At 33.8% G+C, this 23,911-nt stretch overlaps 2 protein-coding genes and 1 long non-coding RNA gene across 3 annotated transcripts in view; 1 reads left to right on the top strand and 2 right to left on the bottom strand.

The window, feature by feature from the left end:
• The window catches only part of LOC128233363 (glucose-6-phosphatase 3-like), a 30,354-nt gene extending 25,334 nt beyond the window's left edge, over nucleotides 1-5,020 (bottom strand). Inside the window, exon 1 of the mRNA XM_052947008.1 lies at nucleotides 4,914-5,020. Within this exon, the coding sequence (XP_052802968.1) occupies nucleotides 4,914-4,974 (61 nt within the window). The 5' untranslated portion in view covers nucleotides 4,975-5,020. The remainder of the gene's footprint in view (nucleotides 1-4,913) is intronic.
• LOC128233366 (uncharacterized) lies at nucleotides 2,126-3,735 on the bottom strand. Its single transcript, XR_008260665.1, has 3 exons — nucleotides 3,674-3,735; nucleotides 3,242-3,316; nucleotides 2,126-2,921 (listed from the first exon to the last, which is right to left on the bottom strand). It is a non-coding gene; the product is annotated as an uncharacterized LOC128233366 (long non-coding RNA).
• Nucleotides 5,021-5,185: 165 nt separating the features above from the next.
• On the top strand, nucleotides 5,186-22,994 carry LOC128233448 (GTP-binding protein 4-like). Its single transcript, XM_052947127.1, has 16 exons — nucleotides 5,186-5,356; nucleotides 6,206-6,376; nucleotides 6,785-6,888; nucleotides 7,656-7,739; nucleotides 8,315-8,468; nucleotides 9,062-9,154; nucleotides 12,064-12,213; nucleotides 13,346-13,453; nucleotides 14,051-14,140; nucleotides 14,677-14,787; nucleotides 15,903-16,032; nucleotides 18,150-18,250; nucleotides 19,258-19,370; nucleotides 20,614-20,767; nucleotides 21,269-21,421; nucleotides 22,298-22,994. Exons 1-16 carry the CDS (start codon nucleotides 5,309-5,311, stop codon nucleotides 22,448-22,450), a joined length of 1,917 nt encoding a protein of 638 aa, XP_052803087.1. The 5' UTR covers nucleotides 5,186-5,308; the 3' UTR covers nucleotides 22,451-22,994.
• The last annotated feature ends 917 nt before the right edge of the window (nucleotides 22,995-23,911 follow it).

The raw sequence follows: 23,911 nt of genomic DNA, 5'->3' as shown, positions 1-23,911 counted from the left end.
GAAGACAAACATTAGAATCTATACAGCCTCAGCTTAAGACAAACATTGGAATCTATACAGCCTCAGCTTAAGACAAACATTAGAATCTAATAAGCCTCAACTGAAGACAAACATTAGAATCTCAACAGCCTCAATTGAAGACAAACGTTAGAATCTATACAGCCTCAGCTTAAGATAAACATTGGAATCTATACAGCCTTAACTGAAAGCAAACATTAGAATCTATACAGCCTCAACTTAAGATAAACATTAGAATCTATACAGCCTCAACTGAAGACAAACATTGGAATCTATACAGCCTCAACTGAAAGCAAACATTAGAATCTATACACCCTCAGCTTAAGACAAACATTGGAATCTATACAGCCTCAGCTTAAGACAAACATTGGAATCTATACAGCCTCAACTTAAGACAAACATTGGAATCTATACAGCCTCAGCTTAAGACAAACATTAGAATCTATACAGCCTCAACTGAAGACAAACATTAGAATCTATACAGCCTCAGCTTAAGACAAACATTGGAATCTATACAGCCTCAGCTTAAGACAAACATTGGAATCTATACAGCCTCAGCTTAAGACAAACATTGGAATCTATACAGCCTCAACTTAAGAAAAACATTGGAATCATTACAGCCTCAACTGAAAGCAAACATTAGAATCTATACAGCCTCAACTTAAGACAAACATTGGAATCATTACAGCCTCAACTGAAAGCAAACATTAGAATCTATACAGCCTCAACTTAAGATAAACATTAGAATCTATACAGCCTCAACTGAAGACAAACATTAGAATCTATACAGCCTCAACTGAAGACAAACATTAGAATCTATACACCCTCAGCTTAAGACAAACATTGGAATCTATACAGCCTCAGCTTAAGACAAACATTGGAATCTATACAGCCTCAACTTAAGACAAACATTGGAATATATACAGCCTCAGCTTAAGACAAACATTAGAATCTATACAGCCTCAGCTTAAGACAAACATTGGAATCTATACACCCTCAGCTTAAGACAAACATTGGAATCTATACAGCCTCAACTTAAGACAAACATTGGAATCATTACAGCCTCAACTGAAAGCAAACATTAGAATCTATACAGCCTCAACTTAAGATAAACATTAGAATCTATACAGCTTCAACTGAAGACAAACATTAGAATCTATACAGCCTCAGCTTAAGACAAACATTGGAATCTATACAGCCTCAGCTTAAGACAAACATTAGAATCTAATAAGCCTCAACTGAAGACAAACATTAGAATCTCAACAGCCTCAATTGAAGACAAACGTTAGAATCTATACAGCCTCAGCTTAAGATAAACATTGGAATCTATACAGCCTTAACTGAAAGCAAACATTAGAATCTATACAGCCTCAACTTAAGATAAACATTAGAATCTATACAGCCTCAACTGAAGACAAACAATGGAATCTATACAGCCTCAACTGAAGACAAACATTAGAATCTATACACCCTCAGCTTAAGACAAACATTGGAATCTATACAGCCTCAGCTTAAGACAAACATTGGAATCTATACAGCCTCAACTTAAGACAAACATTGGAATCTATACAGCCTCAGCTTAAGACAAACATTAGAATCTATACAGCCTCAACTGAAGACAAACATTAGAATCTATACAGCCTCAGCTTAAGACAAACATTGGAATCTATACAGCCTCAGCTTAAGACAAACATTGGAATCTATACAGCCTCAGCTTAAGACAAACATTGGAATCTATACAGCCTCAACTTAAGACAAACATTGGAATCATTACAGCCTCAACTGAAAGCAAACATTAGAATCTATACAGCCTCAACTTAAGACAAACATTGGAATCATTACAGCCTCAACTGAAAGCAAACATTAGAATCTATACAGCCTCAGCTTAAGATAAACATTGGAATCTATACAGCCTTAACTGAAAGCAAACATTAGAATCTATACAGCCTCAACTGAAGACAAACATTAGAATCTATACAGCCTCAACTCAAGGCAATCATTGGAATCTATACATCTTCAAGTTGGGACAAACATTGGTGACTATACAGTCTCAGTATTGTCTTGTACATATACAGCTTTTAAAAAGTATTTATCAACAGCTTTGGTTCTTAATCTGTTTTATTGATCATATATAATATAATGTATTATAAAACATGAGGCACACTGAATGTAGCAATCACATGCAGGACTACCCTTAGATATTTTGTAAGAAAAATGCTAAGTGTTTAGTTCTCTGTAGCCACTCTATATGTTTATGCATAAAGAACACATTTTACAACAAAGGATATATCTGTTTTATCTTGAAGGCTAGGAATGGACATGTACCCTATGACACCGATACAATATAATCAAAATAACAACACATTTAAATTTGTTAAAATGTTTGATAATATACGAATGGCTATTCAATGAAGAGTATTTTAAATACAGTTTAAAATGGTTAAACTAAAATGACACATTTGGTCTTGTTTCATACAGAAAAATGAAGAGAATGAAGGTACACATAGTGTCAACATAAATACATACAATCCCCTAATAAGAAAATGTCATGATAAAGGTTGATTACTCACCACTTAACCTCATAAAAATACATGTAGTTATAAGACAAATTTCAAGTATGTGGATGAAACAAATGGAACACATCCAAGTTAACTGAAGACTCTGAATATGTCTGGATTTATCTTATCTTGCACTGTCAAAGAATATTTTTTCCATATCCATGTTTAATGGAATATCATTACTATTAATATAGATATTCATTATTGTAGTGCATACTTGTTATGTTAGTTAAAATAAATCATGTTCAAATAACAAAGAAAACACATCCAGATTGTCAACTGTAGTGTGAACTTCATTATTTCTTTACTTTCTATGTTAAGAGAACCTTCCTTTCTGTTCTTTGCCTGAAAAAAATAAATAATAAAGATATAAATTAAAAGCATCCCCATTTATCAAAGATCAGCAGTTAGCAATTTTTTGGCAATCTTGGGCATTTATCAGTTTAAATGCAATACAGGAATAAATGCTGTTAGCAGGAAATTACAAGAACTTCACATGTATAAAAAAAACATTTTTGCACAAAGTTTAGTTGTAGAGGATCTTTTAGGATTATGATATAGTTATACTGGCAAATTGAAATTGGAATGCATGATACTTATTTCATGGCAAGATTTAAAGTTTAACACAGTATTCACATATATAGAAGAAAACAAATGCAACATACATAGTATCGTTCTTCAACGCTGCAAGCAAATCCTTATTCGCCAACGCTCGAACACCATTTTGCAACGAGTACATACTGCAATTAAATCATAATATAAAAGAAAATTCTATGAAAAATCTTTCTTTTGTTGATCACCTTCAAAAAATCAAAGTCTTAAAACGGTTAACCTATTGTGCAAATATTAAGATGTTTTTTTTACAACAAAAGTATGCTATATGGATGGCCTGTACGATAGTATTAGGCAAAATATATTAAAACATACTTTGTCGTTCGCTTTACTGTCATGATATTATTTCAAAGTCTGACGCAGTTAAATATTCCTAAAAATTCAATTAAGAAAAAAGTCCAATTCTAGGATCACAATAAACATAATACCATATTGGAAATCATGATAAAAAAGAAGGTGTTTTAAACATTTCTTGTTAACATTACCAGACTGTAAGACTGGTACTCTTTCCTGCCTTCCCTCATCATATTGCTCTTAACAACCTGCATAACCTGAAATTATATTTGAATAATGCAATACTTGATAACTTTGTCATTATCAACTATGACCACAGTCTTTGATGTTCTTCAAGATATATTACAAAAAGAAAAGGAAAATCTTTACTGTGGATGATATCTGATCTGCTTTCATTGCCACAATTGAGGAAAATAAAATTTGGACAAATGGGAGCAATTCTCTTAATGTGAATCTGACATTGCATTTAGAATGTTATGCACCAGTCATTTGTAACCACGCCCGACCCAGTCCAGGGATACATGTAGTCAGGGAAATGGGCCATGTTTTTACCTTCCAGATGGCCTGGCTGTGCCTTGGATAGGCTGGACCGAAAGTCAAAGTCCCCACTATTCCCTAGTCATTCTAAAATGCCGTCCAGGTTTTTTTTTTAAATGATGGTTAGCCTGGACACTATTCCCCAGACCTGGGTTGTGGTTACAATTAACTGCAATAGAGACTTCAACTTTGAAGAAGGTTTGTGGGTCCTACACTTGACAAAGTACCATTATGAACAAACATACATAAAATAACATTCAAATATTCGTCTTTGATATTTCAAACGTCAAAGTAAAATCATACATCTTTTACTGTTAGCATACTTGATCCCAATCCTTTCGTACCACAGCGACAAATCATGGTGACGGAGCACTTACAAAGTTGACTTGAGGCTGTTTATCCATGTCGACATATTGGAAGTCCAAGTTATAATCCCTTAAAATAGTTATTATACTAAAACGGGAGCTTAAAGTGCTATCCGGAAATAGAACTAGTTGAAATGGTCGCAGTCAACAGTTTCATGGTTTACTTTACGGAAAATATTTAAGGCTGTATAGATTCCAATGGTCAGACCGTGAGCGTGTATAGAATATAACGTCGACCAAAATCCCCGCCCTGCAGAGACGAACTGATAGTAAAATCCCTGCCAAATGCCCCCGCTATATTTTGCACGAAGTCTGCTTTTGGGTATTTGTTTCAATTTATCTGCTCCTCTTTTGATTGCATTTGATACTGTTATTCAATAACATATACACAAATAAAAACAGTTCCCGAAATGGACCAAGGCAAGGCGAAAAGATAAATTTGTAAAAAAGTATCCTGAAGTAGGGAATTCAGTAACATTAGTAACATTAGCGGTGCTTATCAGATTAAACAAGAAAGATATAACCTTACCAATGACATGTCTGCAAACACTGTTTAGAAGTATCACAACTATTGGCAAATATAAGCCCATTTTCAAGTGACCGTACACAGACTTCCGTTTTCGCTTTCACTTTCACTTTGGGCTCATGCAGAAAATTTAAATATAAATATATAAAGTATAATAAAAATCAATTAAATTAATAATGTCTTAAAGAGATTTTCATAACTAATACACCGATAATTTGCTCAACGGATTTTTTTTCATTAATGATATCAATATTTGCTCCGATACAGAACACACGTGTATTTCAACTTCCGGGAAAAACAGACCGTCGATTTCTCGTAACTTATATTTAAGATTACAATGTTTCAGTAACTTAATTTTATATATTTTCTAGAACTTACTGTTGACATAAAAAATAAGTATGTCCCACTATAACTTTAAAAAGATCACGGTCGTTCCAACGGCAAAGGTAAGATTCTTCTTATTTTGTCATATATTTTCGCGATGTGTCAAATGAAACTTAATCATGTCTCCTTACTTTTCATTCTCATTTTTGTCACGATCGTTTTTTTTAGCACTTTTTGGTAAACCATAGTCGATTTCGTGTGTAAGATATCTAGAAAACTGCAGATATTTATTATTTATGTTACGTTATGATAAAAATTAATTTTATTTATGATGAATATATAATAATCTCCCATAGAGTACATTACTAGGAAAATATCGTGTTACAACCATTCCAAGCGCAACAATGTGCCACTTCTTTTTTCTTTGTATATATAGTTAAGAATCTTAAATTATTGCGTTCACTCTAGTGCTACTTAATACACATGTATTGCAAAAAAGGTAATTAAATCATCATGATATACTGTAGCGATACAAAAATTTCATGCCGACATCCAAATCAACTACACAGCATTATTTCAATAATCAACATTAAATGCGCTTTTTGATGAAATGTACAAATTCTACAATTTCTACTTTAATATTTAATCAACTAAAAAAATTGTATGTAAGAAAAACTATGAATTAAGAGTTCCTGTCTGGATTGAAAAAACCCACCTGACTGCTCCAGATCCAGGGTTTTAGCGGGGAAAATGGCTGTGTTTTTACCTTCCAGGTGGCCCCACAGTGCTGAATGAATGTGGTGGTTTTGTTTTCACGCCGGAAATAGCGGGGCCAAAACTTTTGTGGGGATTATACCAGAATTTTATCCCCGCAGGGCGGATTGGGGGCTGTGGTTACAATTGACTGGTGCATAAGTAAATTTATATTGTAAAGACTTGTACAAGATGTTAACAAAAACTCTTATTTTTAGGACTTTGTGGACATTGTTTTGTCAAAAACACAAAGGAAAACACCAACTGTCATCCATCGGCACTACAAGATATCAAGAATCCGCCAGTTTTACACCAGGAAAATCAAGTTTGCACAACAGTCATTTCATGACAAACTAACAATGATCATTACAGACTTCCCGAAACTTGAGGTATGTTATAATATGATTAAGAGTTAAGAACTTTAGGCTATATAATAAATATAACATTTCATTCATGATGTCAGATTGTGACATATGATACATTATAAATTGAGCACTTAAAACTTGAAAATCAAATCAGTTTTAATACCATGAAATTCATGTTGTTGTTTTTTCCAATGCAAAGTGCCCTAGCCAAAATCACAACAGGATGAGGAAAAATTTTTGACCCAAAATTTGATTCAAACAATAACATTTTTGATTTAGCATCAGCTTGGCAAATTCACTAATAATTAACCTTACAATCAATTAAATGAAGCACTATTTATACTTCCATCGAGTTTAGGTCATATACCTTTTAAATGGCCTTTATGAAATGATTAGAATGTAATTAAAGCTGAAGTAAACTTTTATTTCTAGGATGTCCATCCATTCTACGCTGACTTAATGAATGTGCTGTATGATAAGGATCATTTCAAGCTGGCCCTTGGACAGATCAACACGGCGAGACATCTGATAGACAAGTGAGTAACTTTGAAGAGCTGCAATTTACATGTCATATCAAATCTAAGGTTCTTAAAAACAAAATAAAAACAGTATCTGTTAGCATTATTAATAAATTTCTTGTTCATTTAAAAGTAAAAATAGATTAGAAACTGCAATTTAGAATTGAATATCATAATTAGTATACTTGCACATCAATGCCATCTTTTTAGCTTATCCGTTTTTCAAAGAAAAGGTTAATGTATTGTCATAGCCTTGGTGTCTTTTCCGGTGTTGTATGCATACAAACACTTTTAACATTGGCCATTATTCGAAAATGGTTATTGACCTTAGATGAAACTTGATATTGTTTTGCCATAATCAATAGACATTCACATATAAAGTATGAACCATAACTCTGCCTTAAATAACTGAGAAATTGCTGAGTTCTGCATCTTTTGAGCCTGATTTTTTTTTTAAAAAACTGACAAACAGTATCATTCACTGCGCAGCACTTTAGTTGGTGTTCAAGATTCTGTATTATCAAGGTGTACATAACTGTTCAAACGACAATATTTAACTATGAAAATTTCCTCCTTTTATTGTATGGCAGTTCATAGTTTACCCTGACAACTGACTGTAAATATGATTATGTCCAGCCACTAAAGCCACTATAAAGACTAAGAAATAAAGGTAAGTTGAAGGTTCTGGCATCATGCTCTACAGTTTGTTTTGAGTATGCCTTCATTGTATATTATAAAATTTGCATGTGACAGTATTCTGTTAATTGGAAAGAATTTTATTTCAGTGTTTCTAAAGATTATGTCCGTCTCATGAAGTATGCCGACAGCCTGTACAGATGTAAACAGCTGAAGAAAGCCTCTCTTGGAAGGTATGAATGTTTACAAACATAGAAAAACTTTCACATGTTAAACCACAGTAACATATCCAGTGATAAGGCCCAATTTCTCATTGCAAATTTCCATGAGGCCAAAAAAAATGGTTTGGTTAGTGTTACATGATTTTCAAAAACAGGCAGGGTAGGTAGGCCTTTAGAAAAAAAATATTTGGCTTTATATAAGAACGTAATTGGCGTCATTGGAGAATGGTGCTAACGTTATCTTCTGTATAAAGCTTTAAAGGTTGTAAACTAAATATCAAAAAACACGAACTTGTGAACAAAAGTTGTTGTGTTTTTAATTTAATTTATTTTTAACCAACTGACTATAAAAACCGCGCCTATTTCGTTGGTAGGGTTGGTTAACCCGAAACAAATGTTGTTGTTTTTTGGACTGGTGACTGCAACGGAACCATGGTGAGACTGTTGTTGGCTTGGCATATTTCTTCACCATATGGCACATTCAGAGCTCGGAATTAAAAATCATATCAGGAGAGGTGGCAGCATATTGAATTTTTCATGCGTGTTTATTTGTTATTTTTCCTGAAGAGTATTTTTATCCTCTGCAGAATGTGTACTATTATGAAGCGCCAGAAACAGAGTCTTGAATACCTGGAGCAGGTCAGACAGCATCTTTCACGACTCCCAACCATCGACCCCAACACCCGTACTCTCCTCATCTGTGGGTTCCCAAATGTCGGCAAATCAAGCTTTATCAACAAGGTAGGAACTAGCATCTAGTTCTAGGTCAGTATTCACTATGCAACTTAGTGGAAAAGCTAAACTTAAATAATTGAGTTTGCCTTTTTCCTAAGTTAATTATAAAAAAATCTTGTTTGTACACCAAGAATATGAAAATAAGCAAGAAAATGGTCTTACTAAGTCATTATAAAGGAATATCGTTAAATGTATGATAAAAAGGTTTTAAAGTAATTTTTGTCAAATCACTATGAATTTTTCACTTGGATGTTTTATGGAAAAAACAACCTGGGAAGTGGTATTTGCTCATTTTTAAGCGTAAACAAATTCTGAACCAAAAGGTTAATGTGTGTTGTTGTGATAGTGTACTTGCTAATGACTGCCGCAGAACTATATTTTACCTGTTATCACAGAAAGATAATGTCTTTTTCTGGTTTCTGGTGGCTGTACATGAGTATCACAGATGTAACAACTGTGGTCCATGCCACTGTTGAATTGTTGCTAGAAAATTTAAAATTTATGCCTTGAATGATTCAAGTTGTATTTGCAAAAGATACATTGCTGATGACTGTTATTTTTTCCTCAATGCAGGGATTTCTAATGTTTTCTTATTTCAGATAACACGAGCAGATGTAGAAGTTCAGCCCTATGCCTTTACCACCAAATCACTGTTTGTTGGACACACAGACTACAAGTACTTACGCTGGCAGGTAAGAATTCTTAAATGTGAAGCATATAAGAGGTTTAGCCTCATCTTACCAACAAGTGTATTGTATGATTGCTTATTCAAATTAATATTTCTGTGTATTTTCAGTCATTGAAAGAAGATTTTAAGATGAAAAAGCCCAAAGTCTTAACACTTGTGCCAAGCATCGAAATATTTCAATAAGTCCTGCAATATAAAATCTAAAGTTTGAGCAATCCAGTAAGCTTTTAACCAGTGCAGGGCTTGTGATTATAATAACAAATGTATAAACAATATCTATTTTGAAAGAAATAGTTTTATTAATTTGTCAGTTAAGGTATTAGCCGCGTAATACACACTTTTTTAAAAGCTTTAACCGACAACATAGTTATAATCACGGTACACTATGGGACTTTTATCCAAATTTACCGTGAATTAAAAAAGTTATTTATGTTTCATTACACCCACCCCCAAACTCCAAGGGCTACAAAGAGCGACAAGTAAATATTTTGTCTATATTTGAATTTTTTTCGCATTATCAGAGATTATGAAATAAACACAACAGTTTCTGGTAAAATAAACTTCAGTTAACAGAAAACTAAAGTTCAAACGAACACATCATTGATACACATGGAAAAAATTCATTTTGATTGATCTTATGATTCTTCAGAAAAGAGCAGTTTTTCGATGTTTCAAAATATATAGCAGTTTTATAAAATTCATAAAAAATAGTTAACTATAAGGCAAGCTGCTGAAACCATTTTAGATATTATCTATGATGTCTATTGAACAATTTAAAAGACAATTTATGATAGTTTACCGTCCAGTTTTGAAGAAAATATACATAATGTCATGTTACCATACATTTTTATAGCTAATAAAATGCTTAAAAATAAACCCTTTTCTTGTAAAAAATTATAAAGCTTAATTGGACTTATTCATAAAATGTACTCTTTCAAATAAATGAATTTTACTTATGATACTAACTCAGAATACAGAGTTTAAAACAAATGAGTGTACTTTTAAACTAAAATATGTGAAGAAACAAGAACACTAAGTGGGCTCGCCCCTCCAAAAATATCAGAGTGAAAGTTCTCAACTAATGTTTTTTTTTTAATATTATAACATGTTAACAATCTCTGTGGGTAATTTGATGTATATCTGTTTTATTTTGTCATTGGTATTCTAACAATTAGTTTTTTTTCACAATAATTCTTCACTCTTCAACATTTGAAGTTTGGTCTGTTCCCATGCTTTGTACTTGTAGTGTGTGCACAGATGATAACTCAATGCTGAGTCAATGCTGATTTGGTTTTCATGCACCTTCAGGTACTTTACCCATCAAGAATGTTTAGTGCTGTAAAGGAAAAAAAGTTGTACTTTAAAGCCTTTCTAACTAATTAGTATAGATAATTATACTGCCATACATATACAAAATAAAATATAAACAGTTTAATATTTCTCGACATTATTTTGAAAAAACAACAAGCTGATACATACATGTATATATTTAAAGAAAATTATTAAATTTATCAATAAAATTCATCATCATCATCATCATCATCATCATCATCACCACCCCCACCACCACCACCACCACCACTTGACCACCATCACCACCACCACCACTTGATTATTGAATACAGTAGGTTTATAAAAACAAAAACCAAGTCAAATATGTTTTATATGAAATACTCACATCATCTTGATCAGATGCGACTGCCTTGTGGATGGACATGGCTGTCAAATCCGCTCTCAAGGATCCAACATAGTATTTAATGCAGGCTGGAATTCTTCATAACCCAGTGTTGTTGACTAAGTAATATTCAGTCATTTTCCTGCCTGGAAGAAATTAGACTTCTGATTATCAACCAGCAGAAACTACCTCCGTAAAATACAAATGCACAAGTATTATACATTCTGCACTAAAATCTGTTTTAGCCAAGAGTAAGGGTTGGTAAGCACAAATGTGTAGTTGTTGTGCATATGGTTGATAATGATTCACAACAGTATGGGGTTTTAACGAGACCTACACCAAGCCAATGAATGTCAATAGTGTCATAGCAGATGCGGCCTCAAGCCCCAAACCACATACAACTTTAAGATAAAGATAAAACAATCAATTTAAAGATTACATACTCATATTATATCTTAAATATAAGTTATGTACATAAGTACATGTAAAATATGAACATGCTGTCTAAACATTTAGCTAATAAAATGATTTAAGAATTCCAAAGATTAATTAAAAAACAAACGTTTTTGAACACAAACGTACAAAACTGCTCAAGGATACTTACATTCAGAGCCCTTTGATACGAATATCCCAGTTCCATGCCGATTGTTGACAGTTCGTTTTTTCGAGAGAAAATCTTCTCGTACGCGTATATTTCACTTATAATCCATGTTTAACTGTAATGACTCAAATTGTTAGATGTATCGTAATCAACAGTCAGCGTGTACTTTTAGTGTTTATTTATTTTAAACGTATATTCATGAGAAAACATCACAATGTTTCCAAATCCTACGATGTAGAAATTCCATTATTGACCTATGAATAGCCGGGAAATACCTTCTGTTTCTAAAAATAGCAACATCCTGTACAGGCCGAATACGCCCGATGTTCGTTGCGATCTGTTACGGCGAGTGGCGATATATGTCGATGTTACCCGATGTTTCCCGAGTTGTATTACATGGCTAATACCTTAAGATATTGAAATAGCCATAGAATCTTCAGTGGCTGCATCATACAAGAACTTCAAGCTTGAACAGAACTCAATTACTGTGCACATGTTGCCAGCAACAATATGAACATATACTGCAGGGCCAATATATCTGGCTTCAATAAGTGCTGACTTTTTTGCCCTTTTTCGTTGTAATGTAAACCACAGACAAGCATTGTTGATACACATTTTATTTTGTCTCTTTGATCAGGTAGTAGACACACCGGGAATCCTCGACCACTCGTTGGAAGACAGAAATACAATTGAGATGCAGGCAATCACAGCACTTGCCCATCTCAGGGCTGCTGTACTGTATGTGATGGATGTGTCTGAACAATGTGGCCACTCTATAGAACAACAGGTTGGTATGGTTATGTCATAAGTAGGCATGTGTAAACAGAATGCTGGCAGCCAATCTCAGGGCAGCTGTTTTGTATGTGATGGATGTGTCTAAACAATGTGGCCGCTCTATACATAAGTAAGTACGTGTAAATACGAATGCTGGCAATAACAGCTCTGGCCCATCTAAGGGCTGCTGCTTTGTATGTGATGGATGTGTCTAAACAATGTGGCTGCTCTATACATAAGTAGGTACGTGTAAATACAAATGCAGGCAGTCACAGCCCTGGCCCATCTCCGGGCTGCCATTCTGTATGTGATGAATGTTTCTGAACAATGTGGCCACTCTTATAGAACGACAGGTTGGTATGGTTATGTCATAAGTAGGTACGTGTAAATACGAATGCAGGCAATAACAGCTCTGGCCCATCTCAGGGCTGCTGTTCTGTATGTGATTGATGTGTCTGAGCAATGTGGCCACTCTATAGAAAAACAGGTTTGTATAGTAATGTAGTAAGTTCCCTTCTCAAAAAAGTGTGTCAAATGCACATTTTATCTGCATTAAATGCAGCATTATTGGCACTGTATTTTAAGCATATTTTTTTTTTTTACCGAGTGAATTAAATACTACAAAAAGTGCACTTTTTTTCCCTGAAGCGCATTTATTCTGCACTAAAAACGTATTAATTATGGAATGACCGTGCATTAATGCACTGAAGCCCAATTGTTCCTCTTGTTAACCTTTTCATCTGCGTAAAAAGCACATTAATTCACTTAAGTGCATTATTTCTACGTTTTTATTACATTTTTTGCATTAAAGGCACATTTTTTTTCTGGATTTTGGTAGATATCGAATTTTTTGGAGGAAGGTTCAAGTACATTTATATTTTTATAAGAAAATCGTCCCCTAGGGGTGTATTAAACTCTTTTCTGTATGTGATGAATCCGTTCATGGTCTGAGCAAGGGTAACTCTATGTCTATCTGGACAGTTACAGAACTAGAGGTGGTTTTGGAGCTGCCATACTGGATCGGAATTCATAAAACATTTCAATTCATTTCATATACTTTTCCAAGTTTTGTCCATTTAAGATGCCTGTAAAGGGTTATGACTTTTCATGTACGATGTCATTAACATTTTTCTTGTTTATTTTAGGTGTCGTTATTCAACAACATTAAGCCTCTGTTTGCCAACAAGCCGCTGATGGTGGCAGTCAACAAAATTGATGTGCTGAAAATAGAAGACCTACCACAAGATAAACAGGTGGGAAAGTTTTAAATGTTTTTTCTTTTGAATATGCATAACTTCCTCAACTCAAACTAAAAATAGGCTACCAGCCAAAATGTACAATATCTACTTAAATCTTAATACTTGTAGTTGCAGTGCATGATATATACAGAAAATGTTACCAGTATGCACAATTATTACAAGACTTAATTGAATCAAGCTTAAAAGTGCAGGTCCAAAAGTCAAATTCTGTCCTTTGTTTCATGTCAAAAGTGATAAAATCTAATAATCTGGAGGGTTTAATACAGTGGTCAAAATAAGCACAAGCCCGCAAGCCATGCACTGGTAAAATGCTTTCATGGTTCGCTTGAATTCTTGAATGGTAATGTGTAATTTGGATGCCTGTTTAATATTGGCAATGCCATGATGTAACTATTAATGAAATTATTAAAAGCAACAATAAATTTGTGAAATTGTTGATCCGTAAAAGATCAATCTTGAAAAATATTGTCGAAAATTTAATTATTTTACAGTATGTTTTGATATGAACTTTAAATTAATTGCTCTTTCTATATGCATGCCTACCTTTATGTTTACAAATGTATCTATTCCACTATGTTTTTATCATTGCAGGATTTGTTCAAGGGATTTGAGGAAGATGATATTCCTGTCATGAACATGAGCACCCTGACAGATGTTGGTGTTATTGAACTAAGGAATGAGGTACTAAGCATGATAGTTTTTTAACCATGTTTTGTAAGAATGAGGATACTGTTGAGCGATGAGCATCAAACATTGGTTTCCACCCAATAACTTTGGCTAGCATTAGTGGAAAGTGATGAAACTTGGTGTGTAGGTTGCATATGTGAAGTGCTAAGCTTAAGATTGTTCGTAAGGGGGCTGGGTCAAGTTCAAGGTCACTGTTACTAAAATAGAAAATTGATTTCTGCCCAATTACTTAAGTTAGGATTGATGGATAGTGATGAAACTTGTTCTCTCGCAGTTTTTAGTGATTATCTTATTACATATATATTTCAAAAGGCATGGGTGTGCAAAAAACTTATACCTTCAGGCTTGGCAATAAATTAAATAACTTTACAGATATTAACATGAAACTTAATACAAATGGCCCAAGACATGCACCAGTGCTGGTTTTAATTACCAAAGGACCTGATAGTGACTTGATCAGACAACAGCTAAAAATTGAGCTAAAATTTTGTCGTTAAAGCTTTAATAAAAAAAAAAATCTCCATTTACAGGCGTGTGACCGGTTGTTAGCCCACAGAGTGGAGGCGAAAATTAAAAATAGAAAGGTTCAAGACATCAGCAATAGACTTCACGTTGCCATGCCTCAGAAACGAGATCAGAAGGTAAGACAGGTTTCGATAAATCTCACATCTAGACGAACACATATCTGTTTTCGATAAAAGCAGCATCTTAGGAATACTTCTAAACCTACCAAACGATGTTATGTTTTGTCAAATGTTCTGCTGCGAGAAATGTTTTTGGTTGTGAATGAAACAAGAGACATCATTGATGCTGACGCTGTCCAAATTGCCGAATTAATACTACTTTCAGGATAGTTGGGTGACAGCTGTGTTGTGCATATCAATGGCCATAATTAAAAAAAATGTTGATGGTATTAACATGAAACTTGGTTAATGTATTGCAGGATACATTGTGCACATGTGCAGTAATGCCCAAATCTCTGACTTTAATAATCAGCAAATTACACTCCTTTTTCTTTTTTTAAATCAATGATCTTTTGGTGTTTGCTCCGCAGCCTTCTATTGGAAAATGTTAAACGGAATTTCCATGGCAAGTTATAATTATTGTGCAGTGGGTAAGCCTTACAGCATGACTAGAAAAAAAATCTGGTTTCAAAAAAGTTTTAGAAAAGGGATAGCCAATTTAGGAAAGAAGAAACAAACATTGTTTTTGTTTACGACTAAGTTTTTTTTTGTTTTTTTTTTAAACAACTTAAAGCTGCACTCTCACAGATATACCATTTTTACAACTTTTTTATTTTTTGTCTAGGAAAGAGCAAATTTTGCGTAAATATCTGTAAATGATTAGAGATTGCTGACAAAAGATCAGATCGTAGATTTTCATATTTCCGTTCGAAAATTAATGTTTTATGGCTTAAGCCGTTACTAACGGTTTAAGAAAAATGCATAAAACATCAATTTTTGAACTGAAATATAAATATCTGCGATCTAATTTTTTGTCAGCACTCTTATATAACTGTTTTCCATGGATTTTCGCAAAAATTGTCTTGTTCCAGGACAAAAAATGAAAAAGTTGTCCAAACGTTCAATCTGTGAGAGTGCAGCTTTAAATTGTTTGCGTGTACTTGTTGGAATCTTTTTTGCTTTAACAACTTTTCCCTTTGCACAAGTTATTTCGTATACAGCATAAGTATATAATGCAATTTTAATTATAAAATAACATCCACATAAACCTTCTACATTTAAACTGATTCCAGGAACGTCCCGCATTCATCCCAGAGGCTGTGTTGAAGAAACGCCAGGCAATGGAGATAGAGAGAGAGAAGCGAAAGACCGAGCGTGACATCGAGTTGGAAGAGGGCGATGATTACATACTTGATCTCAGAAGTGAGTAACATATGGAAATTAGGGATGAGATGATACGGTCATCAGGCGATACGATACGTATCGAAACAACTACATGCCATTACGATATTTTCGATACAATACAGATACGTAAACACAATAATAGAAACACACAAAAGAAACCAGAATTGTATTATTTTATAGTTAATTTTAATGATAACTATAGAAATATTTTCTAACATTATTGTAATGATTTTATAGAAAAAAATATATTGACTAGTATGTTAAAAGTAAAATTTTACAGTAATATGTTCATTATCATTTTTAAATGTTTCCTATTTTATATAATCTAACTTTACTTAATACATACTAATTAGATACATACCAATACATTCTTTGGGCTACTATGTGACTAGAACACCAATGACTAGAACATATGAACTGTTTTAACTTATGAACAAAATAATTCATCTCGCCAATACGAAATTTGAATGTCATTCACAAAGGTATTTTTCGGCTTGCTCAATTCTACAAAATCTCCTTCGTCCGCCATACTGATGATTATGCCGAGCGCTTCCCTAACAATGCATACTATTGGCTACTCCTAACCAATCAACCAATGAGACGGCGTATTACAAAAGGATAAAATTTACACCAAATAATACAAATTGCACCGATTAAGGAACGGTATAAAACAGTTTTGTCACGCAAATTCGACCAAGTCGTATCGATACGACGGGCTTGTGTATCGATACGTATCGGCAACAGCATATATCGATACAGTATCGATATTCACTGTATCGTCACATTCCTAATGGAAATGTGTATTGTTTTAATTTAATGCATTGTTTATTTACGGTGATGGAGAGAATAGAACCTATGAATTTCTGAGGGGTTTTATTTATTGAGATAGAACATAAAAAATGAGCCAAATACTTAGTTGGAGGAGGGAGATCATCATTTATTATATTCCTATCATAAATCCACACGCAATACATGTCATAAAATACGGTAGTCCGTATTCCACTCTTGTGACATCGCGACATAACAAGTATCGTTGCGCGATGTTAAAATGACATCATAAAACAAAATAGTGCGTCGTTAAAATTACATTTATTATGAAAACATGTGGCTTTTAAGTGATCTAACCAGTAATGTATATGATAAAAGGGTTAATAGTACTGCGTTGTGATCCTGAATGTCATATTCGACTCACGTGGATTTCTGCAGATTTGGATTTCAAGAGTTGCTAGCCAAGTGAAATCAAATCTGCAAAAATCCACGAGGGTCGAATACAACCTCCTGGATCAAAACGCAGTATTAATAACCCTATTTTATTATGCTTTGTGGTGGTTAATAGAGATTAATCAGTGAAATAAAATTGAAATCACTGTTTCAAACCTTGAAATAATAACATTTTGATCTTTTTCACTATTTTGAAATTTTAGCCCGCTCTCAATTCCAAATCAAACGTCAGTGTGCACAGGGCTGGGACACAAAATTCAACGATGTCATTTCTATAATGACATTTTATGCGCATGCAATTTTTCGTGCTTTCCTGAAAAATTACAAGAAACTGTCATTTAAAATCTTTTTTAGGCATATAATAAAAAGAAAAAATGTGAACACCAAAAGTAAATATAGCTGGTTGAAATATATTATGATCTTACACTGAAATAAAACAATTATCCTCAGTACAACAAGCTATACTATTATGCTCAACTGGATGAAAATAAGGGAAGAAATAAAGTTTTAGAAGCTAATGTAGATATTAAGTTTAAATATATATATATATATGGATATAGAAGGAGAAAAACAGAAGATATTATGAATAAGTATAGAAGTTTAAACATTATTTGTTACCCAAAAATACATTGAAACACACATAATATTTTTTTCATAAGAATACATTGAAACACAAATTATATTTATTTCATAAAAATACATTGAATCACAACAGATATTTATTTCATGAAAATGCATTGACGCATATTCTATTTCATATATGCATGTGTGAAACAGTCCACCTGTTAGCTAGGAATGACTTTTGGAGTATTGTTAGGGAACACATGTAAATCAATACCATAACACTTCTTTAATGTTGGAGAATATGGATTGATATACAACAGTGTATGTACATGTTACACATGTGTTTACAGAAACCTGGGACCTGCACAAGCCTGAGGAGAAATATGATGTCATACCGGAGATATGGGAGGGCCATAATGTGGCAGACTTCATTGATCCTGACATCATGGAGGTATGAATGTCCAGTGAAAGCTACAATGCTCATGCATTAAAAAATAACAATTAATGGACTATGAAATTGAACGTTGAATAAGTTGCTGACCTAGTCAGAAATAAAAAATCTACTATTCTTAGCCGAAATATTTGTTTAAAAATTTATTTATTTATAGCCAAGAATAAGGAATTCCAAAACAGATCATGCTAAAAGCTCATTGATTAGATGGCCTCTCATTTTGTTATTTACATAAAAGGGATAGATCGGTCATATACTGGTTTCAGGAATTTTCATTTATCAATTCAAGAATTGACATTTATCGATTTAAGAATTGTCATTTATCTGTTATAGATTTGTCATTCTGTTCATGAATTGTCATTGATCCGTTCAAGAATTGTCATTGATCAGTTAAAAAATTGACATGTATCTGTTCAAAAATTGACATTTATCGTTTCATGAATTGTCTTTTATCGGTTCAAGAATTGTCATTTATCTTTCCAAAATTGACATTTATCGGTTCAAGAATTGTCATTTATCTTTCCAAAATTGACATTTATCGGTTCAAGAATTGTCATTTATCTTTCCAAAATTGACATCGATCTGTTCAAGAATTGTCATTGATCGATTCAAGAATTGACATTTATCGGCTCAAGAATTGTCATTTATCTGTTATAGATTTTTCATTTATCGGTTTTTGAATTGTCATTGTTCTGTTCAATAATTGTCATTGATCAGTTAAAAAATTGTCATGTATCTGTTCAAGAATTGCATTTATCGTTTCCTGAATTGTCTTTTATCGGTTCAAGAATTGTCATTTATCTTTCCAAAATTGACATTTATCGGTTCAAGGATTGTTATTGATCAGTTCAAGAATTGTCATTGATCGATTCAAGAATTGTCATTTATGATTTCATGAAGAGTTATATTTGTTTTGTACTATGTGATGACAGCTGTCTGAGTAGAAAAAGCTTTCATGCCCTGCACTATCTTTCCTCCCTGCTCAATTTTTCCTATTCTATTTATAGAAACTTGATGCTCTGGAGCGTGAAGAAGAGTTGCGAGAGAAGGCTGGTTACTATAACAATGATGACAGCGAGGAAGATGAGGACACGAAGGTGATGAGAAAAACTGCATTCAAGTGAGTATTAAACATGGTTGCTTATTTGCATCATAGAGCAAGATAGGTGAAACATAAAACCAGACTGAATGATAATTTACTGTAACATGGTTTACCAAGGTTTGGAAAAATATCTGAAATGAGGGAAGAAATGTTGTAAACATCTGTCTACCATGATAGCTCATGGTAAATTTCCTTGTCCCACACCCATTTCCAGGGAAATGAAATATTTAAAGATTTTAAGATTTTACTGGAACTCTTTATCCTTAGCACTAATGAGTAGTAAATAATGTTATAACATTGATCATGGAAGGACGTAAACTGGATTTGACCATGAAAATTTGTCCCTTGAACAGATATGAATTGTTCATTGAACCATATGGTAAGTAAAAAAAAAATACATCTGAAAACCACACATCGCAGCTGGACACTCAAAATATTTCATACTGCATATGGTCTACAGTTAATTCTCAGAAATATTTTACTAAATTCTAAAACTTTTATTTGTTAGAGAGTTTGTGCATCATTCTATTTTATTAATATGTCAACTGAGTTTGGATTACAATCAAGGTATGTTTTCCATATATATTGTCTGAACCTATTCAAAATACCTTTTCGCAAACATTCTTCAAAAAGTAAGTTGTCTAGTTGGTAAATAAGCCTCTCACCAAGATGCCCCAAGTTTGATTCCCGGCCTTATCGCATGCTAGTTTGGTCCACCAAACTGGACATGTTTCTTGTTCTTAAATCTTGTAGCCTAATTGAAACAAAATTCACAACCAAGGATTCAGGGCTTTTTCTGCCCATTTTGGGAAAAATACCTTAGACAGTTTGGGAAAACTTGCGTCGCGAAAATGCCAAAATTGGGAAATTTTACAGTTAAAAGAACAAGCTGTCTCTTGCGAATGAGGAAATTATTTACTCTTTTTTTTTCCCCCTTTTAAAAGACCCAAAATGGCTAAAATATCTTTTAGATATTTATTTATTTATTTACTTTTGATTGCGAATTTTTTCTGGAGATTGGGAAAAATATCTTATATTTTGCTTTGGAAATGGGTCCAATAGTCGGACCCATGGGTACTATAGAAAAAGTATAGTAGTTGTGGGTGATCCCTACCAGAGAAAATTTCTCATGGCCTATACACCAGTACTGGTTCTACCTGAAGAATTTACTCGAAAGTGATTTCATATTGATCAGTGTTCAGCTGTTTTCACATTTGAGCTTAAATCAATAAGTTTTAATTAAACACAATCTTTACTCAAGGATTCGACACAAGCGGCAATTGATCAACCTGGAGAGTAATGAGAAGCGAAGAGTTCAGCGGTCCCGAGTACCGAGAACGGCAAAGAAGATTGCTGCTAAAGACATGGAGGAGAGTATGGCTGAACTGGGGGTCGAAATTGAGGACAAGAGTTCTGTGAGTTGGGCAGAATATTTTCATTTCTTCATCTGAAGAATATTGATAACATTTCAAACAATTATTAGAAAATTTAGGATTTATTATGTTCATAACAGAGTTTCTTATTCCCAGTGTCAGTAAATAGATGATGGTATTGTTCAAAAAGGTTGTATAATTATATATGCAGATTTGTATTGTATGGGTATTTTCAATACTGTAAAGCAAGTGGATATAAAAAATGTTTGATATATAAAATTTTATACCACTGTGCTAAGTTAGAAACTTGTTGGATGTGGTAAGAAGAGAAAATACGTCCTTTTGAATTTTTGGCATTCCTTCAAAATAGAGTTTGCAATAAAAAATTATCTTTTATGAATTAAGTTATAAATTGTATCTCTAAATAACCTGCAGAACTTCGCAAATGTCGTTATTTCAGATGATAAATTTCTATTAAGTCTAAAAATCATGATCTTTGTAAAAGAAATAAAAGTTTAAACTAAAACCATTCTCAATTTCCAGACCCACTACAGCAAACTACGAGAGCGTGGTGCCAGTCAGCGTAGTGCCAGTCGGGTAGCAGTCAAGAGAAAGCGTGAAGTATCTGAGAACCGGTCTCGCACCCGTAGTGCATCTAAAACTACTCGTGACAAGTCTGGCATTAGGGATGAACCTGTAAGTAATTGCCTAGGATGTTAAATTGTTAATCACACACAGTGATTGATATAACCAAATGCCCACACACGCAAAGCAAGCCAAGGCTTGAATAAAAGACGTCAGTCATGGTATTCTCCTAGCTTTGGTGTTGCCCACTTCATGCAGCAACTATGAGCAAGGCCTGAACACCAAAAAAACTTCGTTCTCATCAGACTTTGTTAATTGTTAGGGTATGCCTCTTGATTGACTGAAAGAAATTTCTGATAACTCATTGATCTGCCCATATGGGAGATTTAGACCCTGGAAGCAGAAAAGTTATATTTCATGTCATGCTTCAGTTTTGGCTTGTTAATGGGTGAAGCGAAAGTGTCTTGTTTAATTATTTGTATTTTAACAAAGAAGGATGCAAGAAACATAACCTACACCCATACAAGCCACAACTTTTAAAAGCATGGCATATGGCATATTAGACAGTACAATTGTCATAGCATTAGTGGTATCATCAGCATGCAAACCATTCAACCATAGGAACAACTGGCAAGGGTCCTATTTCTAAAAGATAAGAGTTGGTGGTGGCTCCGCAGTGCCCTTGTTCACAAATCACATCCAAATGGAATTGTATAAACAGTTTGTGACAAGTTTTTGAGCCAATTTTTCTTGCATACCAGACATGTGTTTCCTGTCATGTGACAAGTGCTGGAAAACATCAACAAGCCTAGTCACCCGCTTACACGCTTGTTCTTGGGTCGGATTTTTCTTTCTTTACCGGTAACACATGATAGATACTTATAAGCTTAGATGGTTAAGAACCTGACTAGGAAGTAGGGAGTGCCTGACTCAATCCCCAGACTGGCTGTGTACAAATCTGAGACTATGAATCTTATCTAATTCCAGATGGCAAAGAAGGTCAAGAAGATTGCTCGCAAGGCCCAGTTTGGTTTCAACCAGGAGGCCCGCAAGGGAGAGGCTGACAGACGTGTACTGGACATGAAGCCCAAACATTTGTTTTCAGGGAAACGGGGCATGGGAAAAACAGACCGAAGATAGAAGGATATTTGATTCAATTGTTTGCTGGGAAATGGGAAATAGGAAAAACTGATAGAAAATCGAGGGATATTTGGTTCTTTTGTCTGCTCGGAAAATTGAAGTTTTTAACAGTATAAACTGATAGAAAAAGAGGGTTATTTGATACTTTTTATTTGCTTGGAAATGGGAAACAGGAAAAAACTAGCTTTTTCCCTGGGAAATGAAAAAAAAATATATTGGGAACAACTGTCTGAATGGAACAAGGGATTTGTTTTACTGTTCTAGATAATGGAGGAAACAAAAGAAGTTAAAGTGGAATTAATGAAATGATTACAATAAAGAACAAACTACATTGTATTTAAATATTACATTCAAAAGTTTTTTTTGTAATTTAGAAAATGAAAATACTGAAATCTTGTCACTTTAACTTTTTGTGATGATAATTTTGCATTACCTAATATAATACTTATCATCTATACCTTGTACTTGTGTTCATCTTTGCCTAAGATGTGTTGGTTGTCATTGTTATGGAAATAAATTCATGAGAAAAAAAAATGTTAATACAGCTGGATTTTCTTAATTCTTGTCCCAAAGGTCGGAAATATTTTCTGCATTGACAATTGCTTCGCTGGTCAAAGGTCATGGTCGCATTAAAAGGTCAAGGGCCCATTTCCGGACTTCATTTGCTAAACTGATTAGATATTTGTGTTGTACTCTGTGACACGTTTAACTTACCAAGGTTGTATTCAGAATCGATGTTGGTACAAAGCCTTGGTCAAGGTCACAATGCATGGTCTTGAATTGGAACTGATCCACATCTATACGTATTGAAGTAAATACATTGGGTCGCGTGTTTAATGTGACGTAAATAGTTCATGATGGAACGTTGCCTGGTCAAGGCCGAGGTCACAAACCATATGCATGGTTAAAGCCTTGATTATTCATGATGACACATTGCTGGATCGGATACAAGGTTTCAATACATGGTCATATGTTTAAGCCTTTAATATGAGTCTATCGCATACTTCCTTCACTTATTGAAGTTAATGGACGACACTAGGTCACATATTAAATATTTGAATGTGTCATGAATAATTCATGATGGAGCATTGCCGGATCAAGGTCAAGGTTACTATACATGTTTAATTCTTAAATGTGACGAAAATAATTAATGATTAACATCACTTGATCAGGATCGAAGACACAATACATTGTCATAGGCTTAAGCCTTGATTTTGAGTCTGCCTCATATCTCTATCACTTATCGAAGTTAATGGACGACATTGGGTCACATGTTCAACTCCTGAATGTGACCAATAATTATGATGGAACATCGCTGGATCATAGTCAAGGTTTTAACGCATGGTCATAGGTTTAAGCCTTGATTTTGAGTCTGGTGCACATTTTCTAGACTTATTGACAATCTGGCTCACATGTTATATACATTAATGTACTGTAAATATTACGGGGAACCACAAGATC

Source organism: Mya arenaria, chromosome 5 (assembly GCF_026914265.1).
Source record: "Mya arenaria isolate MELC-2E11 chromosome 5, ASM2691426v1".
In the NCBI taxonomy this organism is placed as follows: domain Eukaryota; kingdom Metazoa; phylum Mollusca; class Bivalvia; order Myida; family Myidae; genus Mya; species Mya arenaria.
The sequence above is the reverse complement of the archived record's forward strand: the minus strand, read 5'-3'. Positions and strand labels throughout refer to the sequence as shown.

What these genes read in the sequence shown, in the direction of transcription:
- LOC128233448 (XM_052947127.1), top strand. Translation starts at nt 5,309, where the DNA reads ATGTCCCACTATAACTTTAAAAAGATCACGGTCGTTCCAACGGCAAAG. An exon ending in GCGAGACATCTGATAGACAA is followed by an intron (nt 6,889 to 7,655) that starts GTGAGTAACTTT and finishes ATTTTATTTCAG; the next exon opens with TGTTTCTAAAGATTATGTCC. An exon ending in TTACATACTTGATCTCAGAA is followed by an intron (nt 16,033 to 18,149) that starts GTGAGTAACATA and finishes ATGTGTTTACAG; the next exon opens with AAACCTGGGACCTGCACAAG.